This window comes from Glandiceps talaboti, chromosome 2 (genome assembly GCF_964340395.1).
Source record: "Glandiceps talaboti chromosome 2, keGlaTala1.1, whole genome shotgun sequence".
Classification (NCBI taxonomy): domain Eukaryota; kingdom Metazoa; phylum Hemichordata; class Enteropneusta; family Spengelidae; genus Glandiceps; species Glandiceps talaboti.
The window spans coordinates 20,159,058-20,182,036 of NC_135550.1; the positions used below are offsets into that span (position 1 = coordinate 20,159,058).

The window sequence follows — 22,979 nt, forward strand, 5'->3', positions numbered from 1 at the left end:
GTAAACACATTCAAATACTATCAGAAATACAGCACCATATGTCAAATTAGAAGTGAGTTTTTTATCAACTTTAATATCAACATCTCAGTAGTAAATGAGAGGCAGAGAAAAATGAAGACAATTTTTCTACTTTTTTAAATCGAGCGTGACCATAGTTGCCATGAAAAAGTAATGAGAAACATAAAAAAATACATTCCCGCTAACCAGTTATTATTTCTACCACTACACTTTGAAATAAGTGCCAATTACCTTGTAGCACAGCTGTAGTTTTTAAAACGTCTATCCCCGTGCTCATCCATACTAGGTATAGGTGTTCATTTGCTGAATGATCATCCAGTTGCCTATCCTGTCGTTATCTGTGCAAATATGAAATCATTTGCTGTTGCTATGGGCGTGGTCTTGTATATTTGCATACACTGTTTGAATGTTCACTTGCCTAAGAATCTTTGTGAAATATACCGTTTGGCTGTTGCTATGGGCATGGTCACAATTGCTGGGGATATTTGCATACATTTTTTGAATGTTTACTCACTTGCCTACCAGATGTTATTTTACTAAAACATACTGGCATTTGGTTGTTGCTAAAGGAGTGGTCGTGGTTGCTCGGGCCAGTTGTGTCAAATGTTTGGAAAATCTGCAGAAAAACACTTCTAGAAACATTTCACCAAATTTCAGTCTCACTAGTGCACTGACCACATACTTTTTGAAATGATTTTGACCAAAATTCACATTTGTACACCTAATTTGCATATCGCTGAGATCATTATGTGCTTGATATTTCTTCATCCATACACCCCCAAATGGACCCCCATCAAATTTCAGCAAGATTTTTGACCAAAAAGACACATTTTAGCCCTAATTTGCATATTACTGAAGGAATTATGTCATGAACAAATCTTAATCTACACATCCCTAAAGACGTTCCCACCAAATTTCAGACCGATCTGCCCAGTAGTTTTTAAGTTTTAATTTTTTTTACCGAAATCACACACCTGTGATGTAATCATTTTGCTTTGAACTATTTCCCAACTAGACACCAAAAGTAACGTCCCCACCAAATAACAAGGCAATCAGTCTGGTAGCTTTTGAGTTTGTCGTGCACACACACACACAGACACCACACCATGCCTATAGCACTACTGAACCTCATCAGTTCAGCCGTGCTACAGAAGGGTTACACGTGTGCTTGTCACCATCTCATTACCTTTAATAAATCAGTGGCATCTTAGAAACCATGGTGTTGACACAACTTCAAAGCAATTTTTCTGCATAGAAGTTACTTTAATATTCATCTGGAGGTATAATGTCGAGTGTGTATTTTATGTCAGTGTAAGTGGAATTTTGCGTGATTGTTGATTTGATGTACAAGGGCCTCAATGGAAAGAAGTCTAACCCTCAACACTTTGCATTGTTTGTAACACTTATTGAGCTTCACCCTGAATATCGATATTTAATATCAATAATAAGCCACAAGTGTATGCATGTAATATTCTGTTGGTCAAAACAAGTTTTACAAACTTCAGTCCAACAACCAATGCATGGATTGGTCGTGTGAGTTTTTGTCATCCTTGCACGTGTACTATTGTTACATTTTTTGTGAATATACTTCGTGCCACATGGCACACAAGACTTGCCCCAAACACTGAATACCCAAAATTTAAATGTTAATCAATGCATACATCTAAGCAGTTTTTAAATTTTTTATTCAATATCAGCCAACTTGAACTTTGTGGAAACATACATACACACACACGCACATACAATTGGCAAAGGCGATTTTACTTGTAAAAGGGTAGTTTTAATTAATACTACAAATATACACGACTGCAAGGAATACAAGAAATGGTGGCAAGATATCTTCATAACAATAAAAAATCATGCATAAAGGACATTGAATAAATCATACAACATAGTTAATCATAATTTGAATTAACATGGTTTTATTTTCCATAGTTGACCCATCAATGTAATGATCCATCACATGCGTGGCTAGGAGGAATATTTTGAAGTTCTTCTCAAATACCTTCACATTAATGAACTGTTACTCTTACAATTATGTATCAGTGCCACCCAAATGAATTCTTATGACGAAATGTATTTACATAAATATGCACTTGTACTGGTCTGAAAGTACATCCCCAATGGCAATGTTGTTTTCGTAAAACTTGTTCGTGTACATGGAAAATATTTAATTTAGATTAAAAAGCTTTGATACATATTTCAATTAACTACAAAATTTCCATCTTTCTGCATCTTCCTTCACTTGAAACACATGCAGTTATTGACTACTCGTATTTGATCGCTTTCGATGCTAAAATATAATCTGACCTTGGCTAGGTATTATCTAGACTAAGATTTGTCATGTTGCTCTGCCCTCCTGCGATTGGGGTTGACAATAGTGTCATGGCACACCTTACAGACTAGGCATTATCTTGAAAAGTAGAAACAAAGTTGACATATCTCAAAACAAAATAAACCCTCCCTGTACTATACATTTTTGTTTACTTGGACAAGGGCCTAGACTTCAAAAATGTCCCAAAATTCAGAGCAAAACATTGTTTGGATAAGAGGCAGTTGTAACAAGTACTTTAAACTTGGGCATGGTGAAATATACAAAACATCTAGATAGGAAAATGGACTAAAAAATTGTGATGAGAACAAAGTCTCAATGGAGTTATCGCCTTGGTGGTGATCTTGGGGGTCTGTCATATGGTGGTCTATCATAGGGAGGTCTGTCATAAGGTGGTCTATCACTGGAACTTGGTGGTGGTCTATCATATGGTCTTTCATATCGTGAAGGCGCATACCTGAAACGACAAATCAACAGAGCATCAAATCAGTAATGTTCGCAGGGTAGTTGTGAAACACATGTGAAATGCTTTCGGCCACCAATAAATTTTGACAGTCTGACAAATGTCAGCTACTGGTAATGAACAAGTTACTTCATTAAATTGGTTACACTTTTGTAACGTGGTGGCTTGGAGCACATGGGATGGTTGATTTCTTTCTTACCTTGGTGGTGGAGGGGGGCCATATTCTCTACCATAGTCTGGGTAATCTCTGAACTCTCTTGGATAATCTCGACTACTTCTGGGTGGAGGTGGTGGTGATCTGTGAGGGAAAAACACAAACTAAAAAGTCAGTATCAATTCCATTGTGTTAAATGTGGATGGAATGTCAATAATATCCTTATTTCTGACACCCAGACACCATCACTGAATATCATAGAACCCCCACACAATTTACAGACATTTATTAGTAATAATCATACAGAACTTCGACTTTGAAAGACACATTCACATCAATCAAGTTTGACTGGTTTCAAATTTTGATCATCTGGTCATATATATTCCTCTTACACAGTGGACCACAATTTCCAAATGCCACATTGTCAGATATGCACCTGTAGTGCGATTCTGACCATCCATAGCAAATATACAACTGTTGACAACAGACTGAGGACGATTGGACCTGGTTACAAACAGGGAAAGTAAACAAATTACTGGAATTTGGCTCAGCATGTTGGGACAGCAGAAATTTGTATTACACATCATGGTTTGATAAGAACAGTTTTATGGCCTCTTTACATGAAACTGGGGAACTGGAAATTTTGTTGTGAACATAAATTATTATATAAAGTATTAATTCAGCCGTTCTCTTTCCCTGTTTGTAACATGGTCTGAGGTCGGCAGTTGTATGTTTACAAAATAGCTGTGTATCCAATGTATTAAATGGGGCTTGAAATTAACTTTTGTTTGGTAGTCCCAGTGGGCTGCCACTTTCTGACATGGGTAGCCCAAGGATGGTGGCCAGCAGTCCCACATTCCTGAACTGAAAACAAAGGATCCCCCATTGGAAATATGTTATCAAAACACTTTTATGTCCCTAAATCACCACACAATCAGTGGTAGCCTATGTAGGCTACTAGCTGCAAATTATGATACCCCTATATGGCATGAATTGGTGGTCTTTGGATATGGGACTGCCATTAATTTCAAGCCCTGAATGCATCATGGAATGGGAAAAGAACATAACTTGGTTCAAAACTGTGATATCTGCCCACAACCTAACAACATAATTACATCTCTTAATGAAGACAAATAGTATAGGACACTAACTGTACCATTCAAATGAGCAGCAGCCATTCAACCCTGGATGCATCACAAGATCACTCATCACCATGTGTGTACAGGTTAGCGAACTGTTTAGCGACCAGCGTGAAGTTCAGGAATTTCAGATGAATTTACATTTGTTTCACTCTACTCATTTGCATTCTGCATCAGATGCGATAACTGAATGTAACTATTGTTGAACAGAAGTGCTTGAATTTGAAGATTTTTGAAATGCAAGATATCCGTAGACCAAACTTTATACAAGTAACATTTGTAGGAAGGCGTCGAAGTACTGAATGGGTTTTACAGAGAACTTGAGACAGAAGCTTTACGATGAAACTTGTGTGCTTATATATCTGATTTTGAAGATACAATATAAATGACGCAGATGCTGGAGTTGATAGTAATGAGTTGAGTTGAGTTGAGCTGGTGCTCTTTTTCAATGCACTACAGTACTAATACCTTGATTTACTTTGGGGTGAAACACAAACTACCAAATATTGTGGCATCTGTTTTCAAATTTATGAAGGCAATGACCCAGAAGTGATGACTTGATAAAGTAATTCAGAATATCAAACTGGGTATCTCTCTGATACTGTCACCTTGGTGAACATCGGAGTCGCATTTTTTATACCCTTACATTCAGTATGATCTTTAATTGGCTATCAACTTCCTACATTCAGTAAATACTGAATTGTTGTACAAGACCTTGCTTTGACTTGGAATGAGAACCAACTAGGAACTTTTCATGTTCCAAAGACACTTATAAATCTCTACCTTCGTCGAATTGGTGATCTACTGCGATAGCTTCCTGGTGGTGATCGAGATGCCCAACTACTACTATAACTGTCAGACCAGCGAGATCGTGGCTCATCATATCTAGACTCGTAGCGGCTATAATCTTGTGGGTAGTCACGGTAAGCCCCTGGAGGTGGTGGTCCACGTGATGGTGGTCCAGAATATGATCTGGGTGGTGGCCCCCTATCACTCCGTGGCCCACGATCGCGTCTGCTGCCACCGCCGCCACCACCATGGCCTCGTCCACGAGACAGCTCCACCCTTACACGTGAACCACACACCTCTTTACCATTCAATATTTCTACAGCGCTGTCGGCGTCTCTTGGGTCGGCAAATTCAAGAAATGCAAAGCCTGGTGGGTTTCTTGCAATCCATACATCAACGACTCGTCCATATTTGCTGAATTCCTTTTCTAGCTCATCTTTGGAAATGTTCGGAGACAGATCACCGACGTAAATGCGACCTAAAACCATGTCTGCGGTGCGTCAACAGTAGCTTTCCTGTTCGAAAAGAATGAAGAGAAATTTATGGTAATGTGTGGCGCTAACAGCATTATTTCTGTCGCTATCAATCCTGCTGTAGTTGCGTCTTCGTTGAAGTATGGTTATAATACTGAGGGTGCCCTGTCAGTGTGTGCGTAACACTGAAAATAAACTCGAAGATCTTGCCGAGTGTTCAACATTTAAAGAAATACATGGTCAATAACATTGACATTTATGACATACTAGTAACTGCTGACAAGTGACAATACAGTGACTAAATATCAACATTCGTACTATGCGCGTATTGTATTGGTAGTGCTACTGACGGACTCAACAAACGCGTAGGGACGATGTGTCGTTCATAATATCACAGACAGGGATCATGGGATGGATGACAAGTGCATGATGCGGTACGACTAAAATATCAGAGTTGACACAATTAATAATGGATGTCGGCGTTACATCTGATTTGGTAATATCAAAACATAACTAATGAAATTGCAAGTGTTAAATTTTAAATGGAGGAATGTTAGGCGACATATACGCTAAAGTTTCCGTCGAAATTCGCGCGTACGTATATATAGAGGATGGCGAAGGACTCGTTCAGCTTGCAGTACATTGTATGAATATTGACGAAAAGAAGATGGTGTCGTTGTCGACTACATGTGCATTTTCTACATAGGCTTCAGTTATCATTCTCTTGTGGAGAAAGAACGTGCTACACGAACAAGAATCAACACCAATGTATGTAGCCATCGCGAACGAATCCTTTGAGGGAAATAACCTACCAAACCGAAACCGAGCGAGGCAGAAGTCGTGAGTCGTGAGCGTGTGAAGATAACGCAACGAGGACCAAAACTGACGCTACAAAGGTCACCGCCAACGGGTGTCCCGACCTCTTCTAAAGGGCTGCGATAACCTCGTTTGCAAACACTGTTTACTCCAACATAAAATAAACTAATAAAACACTTTGCAATCATAACTATTTAAAATCAGTGTATAAAAATTTATTTACGTAACAGTGGAAAGAGATGAAATTACTTAATACAACCACTTACCTCTTAAACTTATACATATTGTTTTTTTCCTGGGTAAAGGATCACCTATGACCCCTTACCAGTGAAACAGGAAGTCGTCAGTACATCGTCGCACTCCGCTCAACAAAACAAAATAGACTCGGCAGCTCGGATGCATAAGGGATTGTTATCCTCTGAAATAAGGTGTATATTTGAGAACAATGGTTTGTGAGAAGTGTAAGTATAGAATCAGATATTCTACAATGCCATTGAAAGTTTTGATTTATTTTGCACATAGAAATCCCATATAGCGTTAAAAATCAAAGTATTTCCCAAGAAAACATTTGTCATCTGATGATCGACACTGAACTCAGGCAGTGATTACTAATACATGCAATACTATATGACAAGTAACGTGTCGCACTTTTCACCATTTTAGGTCAAAAGAAACTTGGGAGAGTCATAACACCAGACCCATGGAAATCAGGAGCACGCAATACAGTTGGTAAGAATTGTTTTGACTCCTTTAATTTTCCTTTTTGTCATTAAAGAAACATTACATGAAAGTGGAGTCATTCATCCCAGCAGTTATGAATACATCATGGTGTGTATATCAAAACCATCTATGATGAAGCAAAATAATTATCAAAACCACTGAATGTTTTATGAATACATGTAACTACATTTATCAGAAGATTATAGTGACTAGTCGAGACATCTTTAATTTCTACCACACATTTTGCCAACATTTCGATGTACTCCCACCTAGTTCTTTTAACTTCAATTGTCGTAGTTGGACTGAGTTTATTTCTTGGACCAATATACATTTATCTATTAGCTAGATCTATGGTTTGTCAATATTTCGATGATACCATAGAGTCCACTGTCTATGATGATACAGACAAGTCTTAATTATTTCCCACTAGTAGTAGTAGTAGTAAAATTTATTTAAGAAATTATTTCTCATTAGTAGTAATAGTAAAATTTGTTTAAGAACAGGGTAGCAAGGAAACAACAGAAGCTGATTTCCACCTGGGCCCTGTTACCACACACCAAAAAAACATTACATACCACACGAAAAGAGATTAAAAAAAATGCAACTTAATATAACCATAGACAGTGTCTCGGCTGTTTTTAGACTAGTGAACTGTCACATACATTTATGATATACTCAATTGTTTTTTTCAGAGGGTGGAGGAAGAAAAGTTGGAGAAAATAAGTTACTGACTTCAAAGAAAGCACGGTATGTGGTGACTGACATCTCCAATACTATTTTGTCAAAAAAAATTACAAAAAAAGGATTCAAGGGAGCAGTGCATTTACTGTGAATAGGTGTTCAATGTATTTAGTTTTTCAGACTTTTCTATGAATTTACAGTAGCTTGCCATGTGTGAAGGATTACAGCTCGGTCGTTGTTCTTGACCAATAAAGTTGACTTATTGAAATATACCAGATTTACATTTTCCAGTTTTTGGGGTTACCAAACCTTTACCCCCCAAGAATGTTGAGGTGATATAGCATAATTTAAATCTTGTTCTTCTGGTTTAACTGTACAGGTTTACCCCATATATGAAGTTTGAGAAATGTAGAATATGCAAACAGTCAGTCCACCAAGTGGGATCACATTATTGTCAGGGATGTGCATACAAGAAGGGTAAGTCTTTGTCACAAAATATATAATTCATCATTATACTAAATTTTCTTGGCTGTATAATATGACTTGTCAGAATAGACAGTGGTCACAGTTTGATCATTTTGCCAGGTGCCTGTGTTTAGAACTATGCAGTTGAACCATGAGTGTGTCATGGACATGGTTTACTATTCACTACATGCTTCTTTATCTACATCGATATTCTGCAATTGATGAACATCAAAAATAAGGATTTGTCATAAAGGGAAAATACATACAGACATTGGATTAAATCGTATAACCCCAAAGATTACAAGTCCAAATCAACTACTTAATCAGTTTGCATATATGTGAAATATAATTTGTATTGCTTGTTTTCCAAGCTGTTAATCACAGGAAGTACAGTCAGTAGTATAGTCAGTAGTATCAAGTTGGTCACAGATGACGAACATGTTATTTATGAAGTAAATCTGTAATGGCTAAACACACAGGAACTTGAGAAAGTTGACACACAAGTTTTACATGTGAGGTTCTGCTTAATCTGTCAAAACGTGAAGCTGTAAATATGCTTTTTAAGGGTCAATTTAGAGCCCAGAGGTCATAGGATCATAGATGAAGTTTGCTTCAGAGACATGGGGATGATAGGGGATTATCCTTTGTTAGAGACATATCAGGTTTTTTTTATGACACCTCAAAATAACCCCTCTTCCAGGCTTGGCCCCCTTTAAGATACTTATATTCCTCGGCCTTGTTGTGGTGTGTGTAACGTACATGTAACAATATGAAAATCAGTTTACAAGCAATTTGTTCCTTTTTTTCTACTTCCAGGTATTTGTGCAATGTGTGGAAAGAAGATACTACAGACAAAGGACTACAAACAGACTTCAGTATAGCATATATTTCAGCCAACCCTGTATATTTTGAACTCTTAGTCTCTGTTTAAAGATGTGTATTGACCATTCTTATATTTATATGCCAGGAATTCCATGTATGTGGGGGGGGGGGGGGGGGGGGGTACTTGCATAGATAATGGCATGATGTAATTTTCTAGATGTTCCTGAATGAGCAGCTAGCTGTGTATGTAATACTGATGATATATTTACCGAAAAGAAGAAATCAGCAATAATGAAATCAGACATAAATGAAATCAGAAGTGGTTGACCAGCCACAAGGAAATGATTATTTTATTATTTTATTTCTTGTAAGTAAACGCGCTACACATGCGTCTCAGCGCGTTATACAGACTGAAGTTTAAAAAATTGCAATAAAGTAAAGAAAATAACAACACACAAAAAGGGGCTAGGTGTAAAACTGGCCAATTAAAATAATTCACAATGTATAAAAACTGACAAGTTAAAATCAATCACTTAAAATGTTGTCTAAAAAGATGTCTTTAAACTACGTTTAAAAATGTCAACAATCATTATATTTCTCATTTCAAATGGAAGTGAATTCCACAGAGAGGGTGAGCACACTGAAAAAGCCCTCTGGCCATAAGATCTATTGAAATTGCCACGTGGTTGGACTAAGAGTAGCTTTTCAGCGGAACGAAGATTTCGTGTTGGAACATAAATGCTAATTAAATCTGACAGGTATAATGGTGCTACGTGATTGATTATCTTGAAAGTGATCAGTAGGATTTTGAAATTAATCCTAGCCTCAACTGGGAGCCAATGCAAGTCATAGAGTACAGGAGTAATGTGGTCGAATTTTCATGTACAACTGATTCTGTGTTGTCACATGTTCAATATCTATGATATTACCATAGTCTGTATATACGGTACCAACTTTCTGTTTGTAATCTTCAGTAAATGTAGGATATGACTAGCATATATTTCTGATTTGTGTATCTTTAATTGAATAACTTCTTTGTAATTTGTCTGGTAAACATCCATTTCTCAGCAAATTAATACTTGTGTTATGTGCTTTATGCATATTATGTGAAAAAGTTCATGGTGGGAATGTTCTCATCACATATACTGTTACTTGCAATTTTATACACCCACATTCTCACAAGGCCAGTCTGTATAGTAGATTGGGATGATAATGTCCTGATTTCTGTTTATTCTACTATTGTTATAAGCTTTCATTAAAAGAAATTAGTAAAAGAATAAATTATGATAATCAGTGTCTACTTGTTATGTTATCACTGACAATGAAATTGACTTGTTTGTAGATGTCACAGTTTAACATTTTGTTACTTTCCTGGAATTAACTGACTTCTGTGAAATTATATAATGAAATCTATCAACGTATTACTGTAGCAGCTAAAGCCAAACCTAATATTGGTTTCTCCATATAAACTCTCCGAGATTATCTTCTATTGTCTTTGCCTTGTGGAAAATGTTGTGTTGTCATACTGTTCATCATAGTTACATTGTAATAAAAGTAAAAGTTTTTTTTTTTCAACTTTGAAAGATTGGTCACTTTAGAACTACAGCAAGATTGCTTATACTCTATCTCTGGTGATGCAAAATGATCCATTGTGATTTTGAAATTAGAGTACTCCAAAGAGAAGATACAGGAGGTAGTTGAGAGTAAATGAAAGTGCTGGCCATAATTAAGTCTTTTGATAACAATTGCTGGACAATGAAAGCATTGAAGTTGCATGTTTGTATAAAAAGGTAAGAGATAGCATTCTGACATGAAGTTTTATGCCTATGGTTACTCAGAATTGAATAAAAGGTGGTCCTATCATATTTTGATTATAACATTTTGTGAATTGCCAACATCTTTTAATTTTGGTGAAGAAAATTGTTTTGTAACTCAGTAGTGTTTGAAATTGCACCCACTGTAGCAAATCGTTTGGTTAAAAATTGAACACGCCTTGAGTCTGTAATAAGTACTTTGGTCAAAAACAACTTTATTCAGCATTGATTATTTCCATGTATTGCTATGTAAAATAGCTATACTACATACGGTACACATGTTGACTCCACTACATTTCAAAACATAAACATACATACACTGGTCTGAAAATGTACACTTGTGTCAATTGAAAACAATAAATGTCATGATAGATGGGTTATGTGTTGATTACAGTTTCACTGAAATATGTTAGACTAAACGACTGTATTTGAGAACCTATGCAGAAAATAATGGATTACAGGAGACTAAACAATGATAAGATTTGGCATCGTCAGATTAAAAATATAGCTATTTTCCTTTTGACACCCTGCATAAATACAAACATTTACATATCATTTCTTAATACCTTACATTACATTACATTTTGGCAAGAAAACATTCTACCACTGATCTGTACAACAAATGGATGTCTGCATCAGAAACATTCTAGCATTGATCTGCACAGCAAATGGATATGTCTGCATCATATACACACTCAAAACATTCCCATCCTGTCAATTGGAGAAAAAGGTGGCAAAGCCATGATTCATCTCATTCAAATGAAATTCTTGCTTGACATACATGACCTTCAACCTAAATGTTTATCTGTAATGTCATTCGATGGAAGCTTCTAAGTGTTCTTGGGAAGGTAACAGGTATGTGCATTGATTGTATTGTATTACAAGTTTTGACGTAAGCAAAGACTGTAAAATTACATTCTTAATTAAAAAATCATCATCATTATCATCATCATCATCATCACCACATGTTGAGTTACTAAATGTTAGTTGTACATTTAATGGCAAACGTCTGATTAGGAATTATGAAGTTCAAATATACATTGAAAATACAGAACTGTGGAAGTACAATACTACACAATGAACAATATATCAATTGGAAGCGTTTAAAAGTGAAACAATTCCAATCACATTTCAAAAGACTTGTACATTACAAGTTACTTCCAGAATTATTACCACAATTCATTAAACTAACGTGCAGTATGTAATTCCCAGTATATCGTCATATAAGCATACTATTACAGTGAATTTCACAATACTGTTCAGCTTTTGTTTGATACAGAAACCAACAAGAAACTGCATATACCACACTTCAACAGTAAGATTGCATTTTTTTTTGCTACATTTAGTCTCCATGAAAGAAACCATTTAAATGTATTCCAACTCCATGCAGACATTCGGGTGCCAATGTTTTTCTTTAAGTATCAAACACTAGATGTCCATTGCGGTGTTCATTTGATGTCTGTATGGTGGCATGTGTAGTTCATTTCACAGACAAAATGTAGCAAGAAACTGTACTCATTCAATCTTGGTATCTTAAAGTGTAGCATGACGAGTTTCTGGTTGGTTTCTGCGTGGTTGTATCAAACAGGAAAGCTGAATGGTATTGTGAAATTTGCTGTACCATACCATGATATACCACCTCTCACAGCTAAGTAAAAAGAAATCACTGTCATCTCCATCAAATAAATAACTTTGTCATAAAATGAGGAACTGCCATCATTAAAACAATACATTGTCTGAAACCTATTAACTAATATGCTGAAAAGGCAAAAATATGATTTTTCATTTCTTTGATGCGTAGATTTCATCCTACAAAATTAGTTTACATTTAATACAGCAATCACACTTGAATGGTTCAGTAGATTTTAAAACTAAATTGGAACATAAATTAAAGATACTTGGAAGGGTGATACAATGTATTTCTGATTCACTCAATAAAAAAAGTGGCTGCATTAATCAAAATTGTAATAAAAATAACTTTTCTCCATATACCAAACTTTCCTTAATGCTTTGCATATCAAAGACACAGTAACATTTTCTATTCACATGGGAAGGAAGGTGGAAAGGACGGTGCAATTTTTTCTTGAATTTAAGCTAACAAGACTTAAATAACATCTGGGTTTTTATTGTCTTGCATTTTTTGATATTTTGCTGATAAAAATGCAACACTTCAAAAACCTAGGATAACAATTACTGCAATATTTTCACTTGTAAAGTGTAAGTTTTGAAACCAAAACCAAAACTTAAAAATTATGATGTAAAATTTATCATATTTGCAAGAAAATAAAAACCCAAAATAGATCAGACGATAAATGCTTCATAATTTTTTTTTTTAACATTACGGTAAACAATCAAGGTTTACATCAATTCCCTTTAGAATTTACAAATACACTTTGTAAGGGATGTTTGCACAATGTCATACAAACTCAATAAACAAACTTTGTTTGTTCAGGGGTAGGGTGGATGGGGGTGCTAGTGTCATTCTAGCCAAATTTTGAAAACTTTCACACCTTCAATAATAACAGGTTTTGTATTTACTACTGAGATGTTGATAAGTTGATTAAAATTTACTTCTAATGTGAGATATGGTGCTGGGTTTCCAGTAGTACTTTAATGTGTTTACCATCATGTTTTACACACACACACACACACACACACACACACACACTACAATTTTCATTATGGTTTACATCATATATAAATGTGTCGATGTCATATTTCTGAACATTCGTTTAAGGCTGGGGGAGGGTTTTTTATTGAGCTTGTGTGATATCGTGCCTAAGTAAATGCTTTTTTCTGGTACAAATAATTGCAAAAAATCTGATAATGTTGATCAATTAAACCAAATCACAATTTATGAAGTACACCAACTGCATGCATTTATAATTTCTACTATTATGAGTACTAATATTAGACATTATGACAGACAATATTTATTAATATCCATGCAATAGCTATTACATCGGTGGTAACACAGTTAAGATCAAGGTATTTGATATGGTATTGTAAAGGCAATGGTCTAAGTTACTTCATTTTTACCATCATTGTGAGTTGTAATATCGAGAAATGATAAAATCCCATGATTTCAAGTTGACAAGAGAACTATTGACAGGATTGATGGTGAATAAAACACTGTTTAGGAATGAGATGAAGAGATTAACTGATAAGAAAGATGATTATTTTTCTTGAGAGCCAACTTTTTTGATCAAGGTTAAGCGTTAAATGGTACAAATATTTAGCTTTACTGACTAGTCAATCCTTACAGGATTATAGATTAAAATTAGTTTAGGATTAGGATTAAAATTCAGACATGAAAAACAGTTATCTGGTAGAATTACAGAAAAAGTTGGTCCTGAAATAATGATCCCATGTAATCCTTACGGCTCAACTGATAAGATAAGAGGAATCCAAGACCATTGGATTCAAACAGTGGGATTCAATTAAAGAGACATGGAAGATATAAAATGGAGACTTCTGATAAACAAACCTTGAGATTTTACCATTTCTTTTCAACATATAACTCATTTTAAATCACACCAGGTGATTGTTCACTTTGCGTTATTACTGCTCTATCACTTGTTGTGCCTTGAGAAGATAACTCCTTGGTGGGCTGTCTTCTTCTTGCTAACACACACCTTGTTATGGTAAGGGCAACCATTGTACCAAAGATCAGAAATGATACCCAACACGTGATCTAGGTTGAAAAAAATTATAACTAGCATTGTGATAAATTTACCATTACACTATCATAATATAAAATACCCTCTCTATGTCACAGTTACTCTCAGCATTTTAGAGAAAGTTAAACACTAATCCACTGTATTTACTAACAATATCTGTTAATTAGCCGATTATCACACATTCATATAATGATGTGAATATTATGACATATACAAAATGTCAAACCTTCAGTGTCATGGAGCAGGCCAAGGAGTAATATTCTAAATAAGTTTGGTAAATTACATTATCAAGGATAAAATGAATAAAAGCACTTGCTTTGCTGTAAATTTATTTTAGCTGAAAAATGTAGCTTTAAGAGAAGTTCATTGTTACTACAAATCTATCTGCATCAAGAAGGAAGACAAATCGTGCAAATAGTGGTGCCGTTTACTGGACTAAAAAGCTACTCATTTGATAGCTAAAATATAAAACTATTCAATGATTATTGAGAGTACATCTTTTTTTAAGCATCCTTCCATACTTTGAACTGTTACTCCATTTAGTTTATAAAATACTGACAATAATTTAGGACTGTACATCTTTCCTATGCTAAAAATTAGGTAACTTAAAGAATCTTACTAAGACTTCAAGGGTTTCTGACATGGGGCATCATACATGCATAGTATACATGTCAAATATAAACACAACCCCCTTGGTCTATCTAGTAAATAGGGCTAAGTAAATACAACACTCTGTCTGCATTATATCATATATGCCTATCTTATTCAAATTCTTCACTCATTATCAAGAAAGCAAGTGCATGGATCTCCAGCATTTCAGTGCTGTGTCCAACTAGCCACTTAACACTCAATCAGACGGATCTAGTGGATAACAATGTTTCAATATGTTCAACTACATGCTACAAATTGATCAAGCTATTGTTAATTCTAATCAATCATGTTTGCACAGGCGGTGAAGGTGTTAACACTGGTTTTCTTTCTTCATCTGTGTGGTCTTCGGGAAGTCGGTTGTCACGTAAACGTTGGATGAAGCTCACGGCAAGTAATGCACCCCAGAAGAGAAATGAAAACCACGAAGTGCTCTGAAGGAAAGGCACAGGGAAATCAACACTTCGGGTCATGTTTGTTACGAAAAAATGACATAAAAATTGAATGTTATATTACAAGTGATTCAGAATTACTATAATTTATTGATGGTAGCTATAATTACAGAACTTCTACAGGGAATGATAATGCATTTGCCATATGACTGATAATAATGTAGATATTTTTTGTGATCATGAAACTAACATACAACCAATTAACTTTTATTATCACTATGATTTATATATTTGAAAGAACATCTAGGGGGAAACAAAGACTTTAAAGGATATAATAATAACAAGCAAGATGGTGCAAGCATATGGACTCAAACTGAGTACATCTCAATATCATAGCAATTTTACATTATAAGAGGTATTATCAGTAATGTCATACACAGACTATTTTATTACTATATAATGATGCTTTGCTAATATCCATACTTGGCAAATTATGATTGGCTAATATTGATAGCTTACACATTATGATTGGCTAGTATCCATACTTGACACATTATGATTGGCTGATATCATTATCTTACACATTGTGATTGGCTAATATCCATACTTATTACTTGTCACATTATGATTGGCTATTATCGATATCTTAAACACTGTGATTGGCTAATATCCATATCTTCAGGGATGTAAATTGCTAATTTTAAAAGTAGCCATTCGAAAGTGAAAAGTAGGCAGTGATACATGTATCTACTAATGGGAGCCATGAATCTGCCAACAGATGGAAATAGCCTGGTTGAAAGGAAGAGTTTTTTGAACAAGTTCCCAAAATACTAACTGCAAAACACTGCCATTAAGTAGCTGATTGTTTTAGCCAGCTACCAGCTCTTATCTACATCCTTGTATTTTACACATTATGATTGGCTAATATCCAAATTTTACACCTTATGATTGGCTAATATCCTGTCTTACACATTATGATTGGCTAATATCCCTCTTAAACATTATGATCTACGCATATCTTACAGTAACACATTATCCAATGATACACTGTTACACATTATCCATAGATGATAAATTAATCTCTCTTCATTGAAATTTTGCCACTTTAATGGAGCATTCAATCATCATGTTTATGTCTCGTATCAGTGCTGTGAGCTACAACATCCTATGTAGCCAAGAATCTTAGCTACCAGGCATGAAAATGCTGTTCACCCTGGCGAAAAGGGTTTAAACACCATAATCAAGTTGATAGCCACATTTTCAAACTACATCTTTTGTGACTCAACTACAACTAACAGCTATCAAATTTGACCCTGACCATTTGTCACAGTTGTCAGTGGGAAGGATAAACTACAAGTAAGCCATTTCATTTTGACTTTTATAAACAAAACTTTCTCTCTTAAAAATCTTACATGAATTTATGTATTTCCAGATATCTAACCATACCATTCAACATAATGCATGTCTCCAACAAAACTCATATTTTTAGGTCCTCTTTCTTTCAGTAATATTTCATTTTGCAACTATGTTATTTTCTCTCTTGCTGAACTTTATGTATGGAAGGGGGGGGGGGGACCTTGGGGCTCATACTGGTATTCTTCTCTTTACAAAAATGCACATGTAGTTAATGTTCAATGTCTGGTAAATGATAATCTTAGCGGACAGTCCTGGTATGTACTAGTCATGGCAGTTATAAGCAAAAGCTAAACAGGAGCATAACTACAAAATCATTACTTGCACTGTACAAAGATATGTTTCATCATTAACTTTTCCCCTTTTTTAAAAGTTGATATGTATGTATCATGAATGGAAATCTACTGTGAATGTGTTATCATCATGCAACATTTGAACACACCACAATAATACAGATATAAATGAAAACATCACACTGGAAAAGAAGATTCAATCTACTAATGAAAGTTAGGTGTCATTATGATATGGCATTGGTGGGAAGCATATTAACTAGAGGTGTGCACCTTTATTTCCTGGATATCTGGAACTACAATGACGACTATTCTAGGATAGCGAAATTGTTACTTTTACAATACTCTGGGATGTGCATAACCTAAGCTTGTTGCTTGTGTACATTAAGTCTAATACATATGTCACAGATATTCATAACTTTAATCTAATGGATTCTCAAATATCAAATTAGTATCAAAATCAGGCTACATCCGCAGTTTTAGAAGGTTCTGTTAGTTAGGGTAACCCTTTGAATTTCTATGTTTCTCGACATACTGCCTTAGAAATGATGAGTTGGTCAGTCAGTTAATTCATTTTGTGTTTTCACTTTGGTGATGCTGTCAACTCATAATATACTTTTAAAAAGTCAACACGCTTTAGAAATTACAATTAAAGACAGAATGAAACTCTGATGTATTCAAATGGACAGTATCAAATTTCAGGAATAAATGATAATTTTCGCCCAGGATACATGCATGGGGTTGCCATCTTACCATCAGTGAAATTGTGACTGTTTTTCTGATCTGCAGTCATAAAGGGCAGTATTTAAAAGAGTATTTAAAAGAAACTGACCAGGTTTCATAAAAGAAAAGTGACATCTGGGTCACGAGAAACATACAAATATAGGATCATAGATGAGAATCTTAAGTGATGGGTGTCTACTCTTCATATGACATGATTTTTAAAAAGAAAATTTTGATACAACTCCACATCATCCTAACCTTGAAAAGATAGATGAAACACATGCTAACTGAAATCTACTCTTTCGTGAAATGTCATATAAAACTATGCAGATTTACTGTTATTGGAGAATTTTCACATAAACTATTCTCAAATCTGTTAATGAATGATTCATTCATGCATCATTGCCAACATATTGTCAATAACTACACTAAAATCTACCACTATCAATTGATACCATATTGTAAATACTAACTTTCGTCTCATTTCCCCGTTTACTCGTAAGATGGCAAGTTGTTGATACCGCAACAATGAGTGAAAGATGTACTTTTTTCCCAAAAGATATGACTAACAACCAATGCTTACTGTTGTCTAATAGTTTGGCAAAACAGTTTGATAAAACATTGGCTGTTTGATAGTAGGAGACAAGACAGATAGTATTTACAAATTGATACAGTCTGAATACAACTAATTCTCACCTCTGCAGTTTTCAGATAATCATAAAAGTTTGATCCATCAATATGACCATGTGCAGGGATTAGATTCCAGTTCTGATGCTGACCATCTCGGCAACTAGTGGTAACAATGTCATAAACTTTATTGTGAGTGAGATGCTGCTATGTGAAATATAAGACGTGATAACTATACAAATGGGTACTTACAGAATTACAAAAACCTACAACTTCACAAATTTGGTTTGGTTTGATGTTGTATCAAATGGGGTCTTCAAAACTAGTTAAAGTGGCCATATGGATGAGGCGTGGATTTTTATTTTGGATTAATTCCAAACAACTTTACGAAACAACATTGAAAAATGTGTAAAATATCTGTTTACAAATCACACCCTGTATGTGTGTACAGTAACAAACTGTTTCCACATTCTTTAGTTCAACTTACCTGTGAATATTGGTACTTTCTGTCACAGCATCACACCATTGCAAGAATCCAACACTCACTACACATGCTTGGATGAATATGACAATAGTAAATCCACCATTGACCAGAAGGCTTGGTACAATCCACATGTTTCTGTAAGCAAACATTATCCATCAAATTTGTTTTTGCATCATTTTGTCAAGGATAAAGTACAACATGTACTGTTGCTATGAAGATAGAGGAAACAGTGGCTCTCTTTTGGATCAGAAACTAAATGCTTGAGTGAAAGGTTAATTGCCACTGCACCAAGAAACATTTTGTGGCAACTGCATGGAAATGAATCACTCATATAACTACACCTACATTATAATAGACAACTATTGCATGGCCATGAGTGCTTGATGGCAATTATTATCCTTTGGAACCTACTAGCTATTTCCAAAAGGCCAATTATGTTGCAGTCTGCAGTCATTAGAGGGAATAATTAGTACCTGGGGACTGAATACAGACATGTACATTGTTATAATAGCTGTTTTGTAACACATTATACATTCAAATGTTACACTATATTGAAATATAATTATAGAAATATTTCATGATATTCCTGTTAGTGTGAGCTGTTATGCAGATATCAACCTTATTTTAGTTTGTCAGATGGAATCATACATTTTTTTTAATTCTTTACTTGCATTACAAAATGAAGAAAGTAAATTAATATGCCCTTGTTTTACTCAAAATCTAAGTTATTGCTCAGACCACTTTTCTATAGTGGTCTGAGGTTAATGTAGTACTTCTTCATAAGCTGAATAATAATCGTTTCCATTGGTATACATAAGCAGGATATTAACTTACTTATTATATTACTTGTTTTCTTTGATACATTAGTGATCAGAAGTGAGATAACTTATTGTTTTCGTTGTGCTATACTAGTGATCAGTAGCAGGATAGTAAGTGATCTTCCTTTGTTTTTCTTTATAAAGTCTCGTGATCATAAGAAACACAACTTACTTATTTTCTTTCTTCAACAGTACATAAATGTGGTATATTGCATTCACCAATGCAAACAGTGCAGCAACCACTTGAACACCAACACAGAAGTTACACGATGTTGCAGCCCCATAACTTTTAATGACAGGCTTTGTATCATTGACCCAATTAATATCTCCATACAAAGGACAGCCATTGAAATTATCCTGCAAGTAGAACATAATTTATAATATCGTCATTTTTATTTCCATTCATTGAGCTCTCTGTGGTTAATACTTTAAAATCCAGCTATGATATCTATGTGACCTACACCTGACAGATTTGTCTTTGTGTACACTTCTGTATTTACTCAAAGTGTCACAATGGTGAATCTGAAGTTTCAGACTATGTGTATCAAGTGAACAACAACAAATTATAACTGACCTGCAGTGACCAGGCCACTTGTAATTTGTTGCTGTTGATTTACAGCAATAAATAAGTACAATTATTTCTGAGGACCCCTATATATAAAAGTCAAACTGTCAGGTTTTTCACAGAGTGAGTCAAAAAGTGACACAACGAAATCCCAACAGTGCAGTAGTATAACCTTGTCACTCACTGTCAATCCTGTTTTTCCCAAATAAAAATTTACAAATACCCTCTGGTAGAAAGACGATTAACATATAAAATTGAATAGAATGGTTGAATATACAGTGAGGATTGTATATTTCAAACATATGCCTGGAATCTTACAAATGTGATCCCTTGGCAAGAAGGCTAGACTTCAATAGTTAAATCACTTGACATGTTCATCACTATGGACAGGGGACAGGGCAAGACAACGGAAGCTGTTCGTATTCAGTCTGTCAACCGTTTATTTTGTTGTTTAGTAATGCATATTTCATGATTCAGACTTGTTTGGTTTTATTGTCAGAATTCGTCCTACATATCCGAATATACAATGGGGATCATTGTTTGCTTTCGTTGACATGGTGCGAGTAAGTCATGTACATTGTGTGCATGCTCTGTACGTACGTTTTACATATACTGTATGGTGTATAGAGCATGTCAATAGGAAGTGCATGTGATGGGGGCGTGTCAATATGAAGATGAAATATATTTTCAACGGCAAAACAAGAGAAAACATACTTTAACATATTTTAGGTGTGACTACTGTGCATCTTTAGGGCCACCTCTCATAAAATATTGTGAATCACTGGCCCCATTGTATCATAGCATGCATGCAGCAAACGTAAGGTCACGTCATCTCGTTTCAAGTTGCACGTCAGCCATGAAAGGCGAGTTTTTTGTATCTCTTTCGGTCGTAAACGTTGGTTACATAATATCACAAATAGTACTTACTCTTGTAACTCCAACTGTTATTGCTGCTATAAATCCTGTTAGCGACGCTCCAAATAGTAACGCTGTTTCAACTAAGAGAAAAATGTGTATCTCCGCCATTTTGGGTGTAAAAAGACTTTCGTTTGCTACTGTTAAAATTGCGCCCTCATGGTAGAGAAAATGGAAAGTGACAGTGGGGTGTGTTCTTGATGACTCATGGGGGTGGGGGGGGGGGATTGTAACGAGATTAGGGACAAGTATTTCAGCTGTAAGGACAGTCGTAAGAAAATACTGGCTCTTCTCTCCTTATTTTTACACTCTTTTTCCCGTTGGGTACTGATGCAACAATCACTCAAGGCATGCACAAGTGTTTTTACTTGACTCAATAAATTACAACCTTTGATACTCAAATGTCTTGAAATAACTATTAAAAGTCAGTAGAACTTTTACGTAAAATATTTTTATTGATAAAATTATTGATGACAGCAACATATTAGGTAAATGTCACGGTGTGCATTAATTAACATTGCCAAGATCAAAAGTGAAATGAACACAGCCTCAATAGTTCATTACTATATTCAAAATGTGCGCAAAACATGAATACATCAACCTTTTAAAGTAAAAAAAAGCAAACCCTTGATATAAAAAATAACTTATTTACAGTTAGATTCTATATAATAAGAATACAAACACTACATTCTACAAGCCTCTTGCGTCTGAATAAATAAAGCAAAATATAAAGTTTGAATACAGTAAAGCTATAGATAACTGTCATAATACTGCGTAATAAAGGCACTTAAGAATGGAAGACAAGAATGTCAGGAAAACGAAGACAAGATATCGATATAGCTGCCAAATATCATAACAGACTTCAGGTAATATTGGGTGATTCCTTATCGGTTTATAAGAAAAGAAGCAATGCAAAGGCACTTGATGTACATCACCATCTTATGGTGGAAGTATCAAACAAAACAGTAAAAACTATAAAGTATCAAGAAGTGGCAACTTAAATCATGTGAAAAGACCACAAATTGATAATCATAACTATATTTTACTCTAAAAACTTGCAAACTGACCGTACCATATACATAGCATGTGAATAAATGAAAATGTAAATTGACTTTAACCATATACTTGATAATGAATTTCAATGAAAGCCATACTGTTTAATGCATGCTAGTCTTAAATGTCACATAGTTTAATTGCAGTACATAAGCAACAGCCTCCTTGTCAAATATATTGTCCAAATATTTTCTTATCTATACCTAGTATATTAATATCATTCATGTTGTATAATAGTGGTGGGATTTGATATATGTATCAATGTCGCAACCTGTATTACTTAACAATGCAGTATTTCTCACTACTTTATGTCACTGCTATCAGTAAACAAGTTTCAAAGTTACCCACTGTGGACCAGTTTCGAACAATAATTAAAATTAGACAAAAATACTTTTCATTTAAGCTGTCTAAAGACAAAGTACACATTTGATATGTTCACAATAAGATGTATTGATATTTGGTCCTCTCAATGATCAATGAATATATAATGAAAGAGTAAAAGTCTTGACCGGGGTAATATCTGTCAGAATAGAATATAGTTTATAGTTTTAATCAAAACAGGAGGGATGAAACAGTGTGATATTTGTAATATAGCTTATGCCTCTAAATCCTTTTTCAGATGTGACACTTTTAAATTGTTCCAATTGGATTCCAGGCTAAAAATGCTATTGCAGATATGGAGAAC

At 34.9% G+C, this 22,979-nt stretch overlaps 3 protein-coding genes across 4 annotated transcripts; 1 reads left to right on the forward strand and 2 right to left on the reverse strand.

Annotated features, from left to right (window-relative positions):
- Positions 1 to 1,796: 1,796 nt before the first annotated feature.
- Positions 1,797 to 6,276, reverse strand: LOC144450691 (uncharacterized). The gene is made up of 4 exons (XM_078141353.1): positions 6,181 to 6,276; positions 4,890 to 5,410; positions 3,013 to 3,111; positions 1,797 to 2,807 (listed from the first exon to the last, which is right to left on the reverse strand). Exons 2-4 carry the CDS (start codon positions 5,381 to 5,383, stop codon positions 2,675 to 2,677), a joined length of 726 nt encoding a protein of 241 aa, XP_077997479.1. The 5' UTR covers positions 5,384 to 5,410; positions 6,181 to 6,276; the 3' UTR covers positions 1,797 to 2,674.
- Positions 6,277 to 6,515: 239 nt separating this feature from the next.
- LOC144451581 (cysteine-rich PDZ-binding protein-like) lies at positions 6,516 to 9,036 on the forward strand. Its single transcript, XM_078142469.1, has 5 exons — positions 6,516 to 6,645; positions 6,848 to 6,913; positions 7,597 to 7,651; positions 7,965 to 8,062; positions 8,867 to 9,036. The coding sequence occupies exons 1-5, from the start codon at positions 6,630 to 6,632 to the stop codon at positions 8,929 to 8,931; spliced, it is 300 nt and encodes a 99-aa protein (XP_077998595.1). The 5' UTR covers positions 6,516 to 6,629; the 3' UTR covers positions 8,932 to 9,036.
- Positions 9,037 to 13,793: 4,757 nt separating this feature from the next.
- Positions 13,794 to 21,362, reverse strand: LOC144453627 (transmembrane protein 179B-like). 2 transcript variants are annotated; one of them, XM_078144950.1, is made up of 5 exons: positions 21,254 to 21,362; positions 19,934 to 20,118; positions 18,947 to 19,078; positions 18,529 to 18,622; positions 13,794 to 14,380 (listed from the first exon to the last, which is right to left on the reverse strand). In XM_078144950.1, the coding sequence occupies exons 1-5, from the start codon at positions 21,350 to 21,352 to the stop codon at positions 14,213 to 14,215; spliced, it is 678 nt and encodes a 225-aa protein (XP_078001076.1). In that variant the 5' UTR covers positions 21,353 to 21,362; the 3' UTR covers positions 13,794 to 14,212. The 2 variants fall into 2 exon arrangements, with proteins under 2 accessions (XP_078001076.1, XP_078001077.1); XM_078144951.1 differs by lacking the exon at positions 13,794 to 14,380 and adding an exon at positions 15,157 to 15,448.
- Positions 21,363 to 22,979: the final 1,617 nt, after the last annotated feature.

Coding starts and splice junctions, on each gene's coding strand:
- LOC144450691 (XM_078141353.1), bottom strand. CDS start 5,383: ATGGTTTTAGGTCGCATTTACGTCGGTGATCTGTCTCCGAACATTTCC. Junction 3,112..4,889: donor AGATCACCAATTCGACGAAG/GTAGAGATTTAT, acceptor TTTCCCTCACAG/ATCACCACCACCTCCACCCA. Junction 2,808..3,012: donor GGCCCCCCTCCACCACCAAG/GTAAGAAAGAAA, acceptor TTGTCGTTTCAG/GTATGCGCCTTCACGATATG.
- LOC144451581 (XM_078142469.1), top strand. Junction 6,914..7,596: donor AGGAGCACGCAATACAGTTG/GTAAGAATTGTT, acceptor TGTTTTTTTCAG/AGGGTGGAGGAAGAAAAGTT. Junction 7,652..7,964: donor CTGACTTCAAAGAAAGCACG/GTATGTGGTGAC, acceptor TTAACTGTACAG/GTTTACCCCATATATGAAGT.
- LOC144453627 (XM_078144950.1), bottom strand. CDS start 21,352: ATGGCGGAGATACACATTTTTCTCTTAGTTGAAACAGCGTTACTATTT. Junction 20,119..21,253: donor TAACAGTTGGAGTTACAAGA/GTAAGTACTATT, acceptor TTCTACTTGCAG/GATAATTTCAATGGCTGTCC. Junction 14,381..18,528: donor ATTATCTGAAAACTGCAGAG/GTGAGAATTAGT, acceptor TTTTCAACCTAG/ATCACGTGTTGGGTATCATT.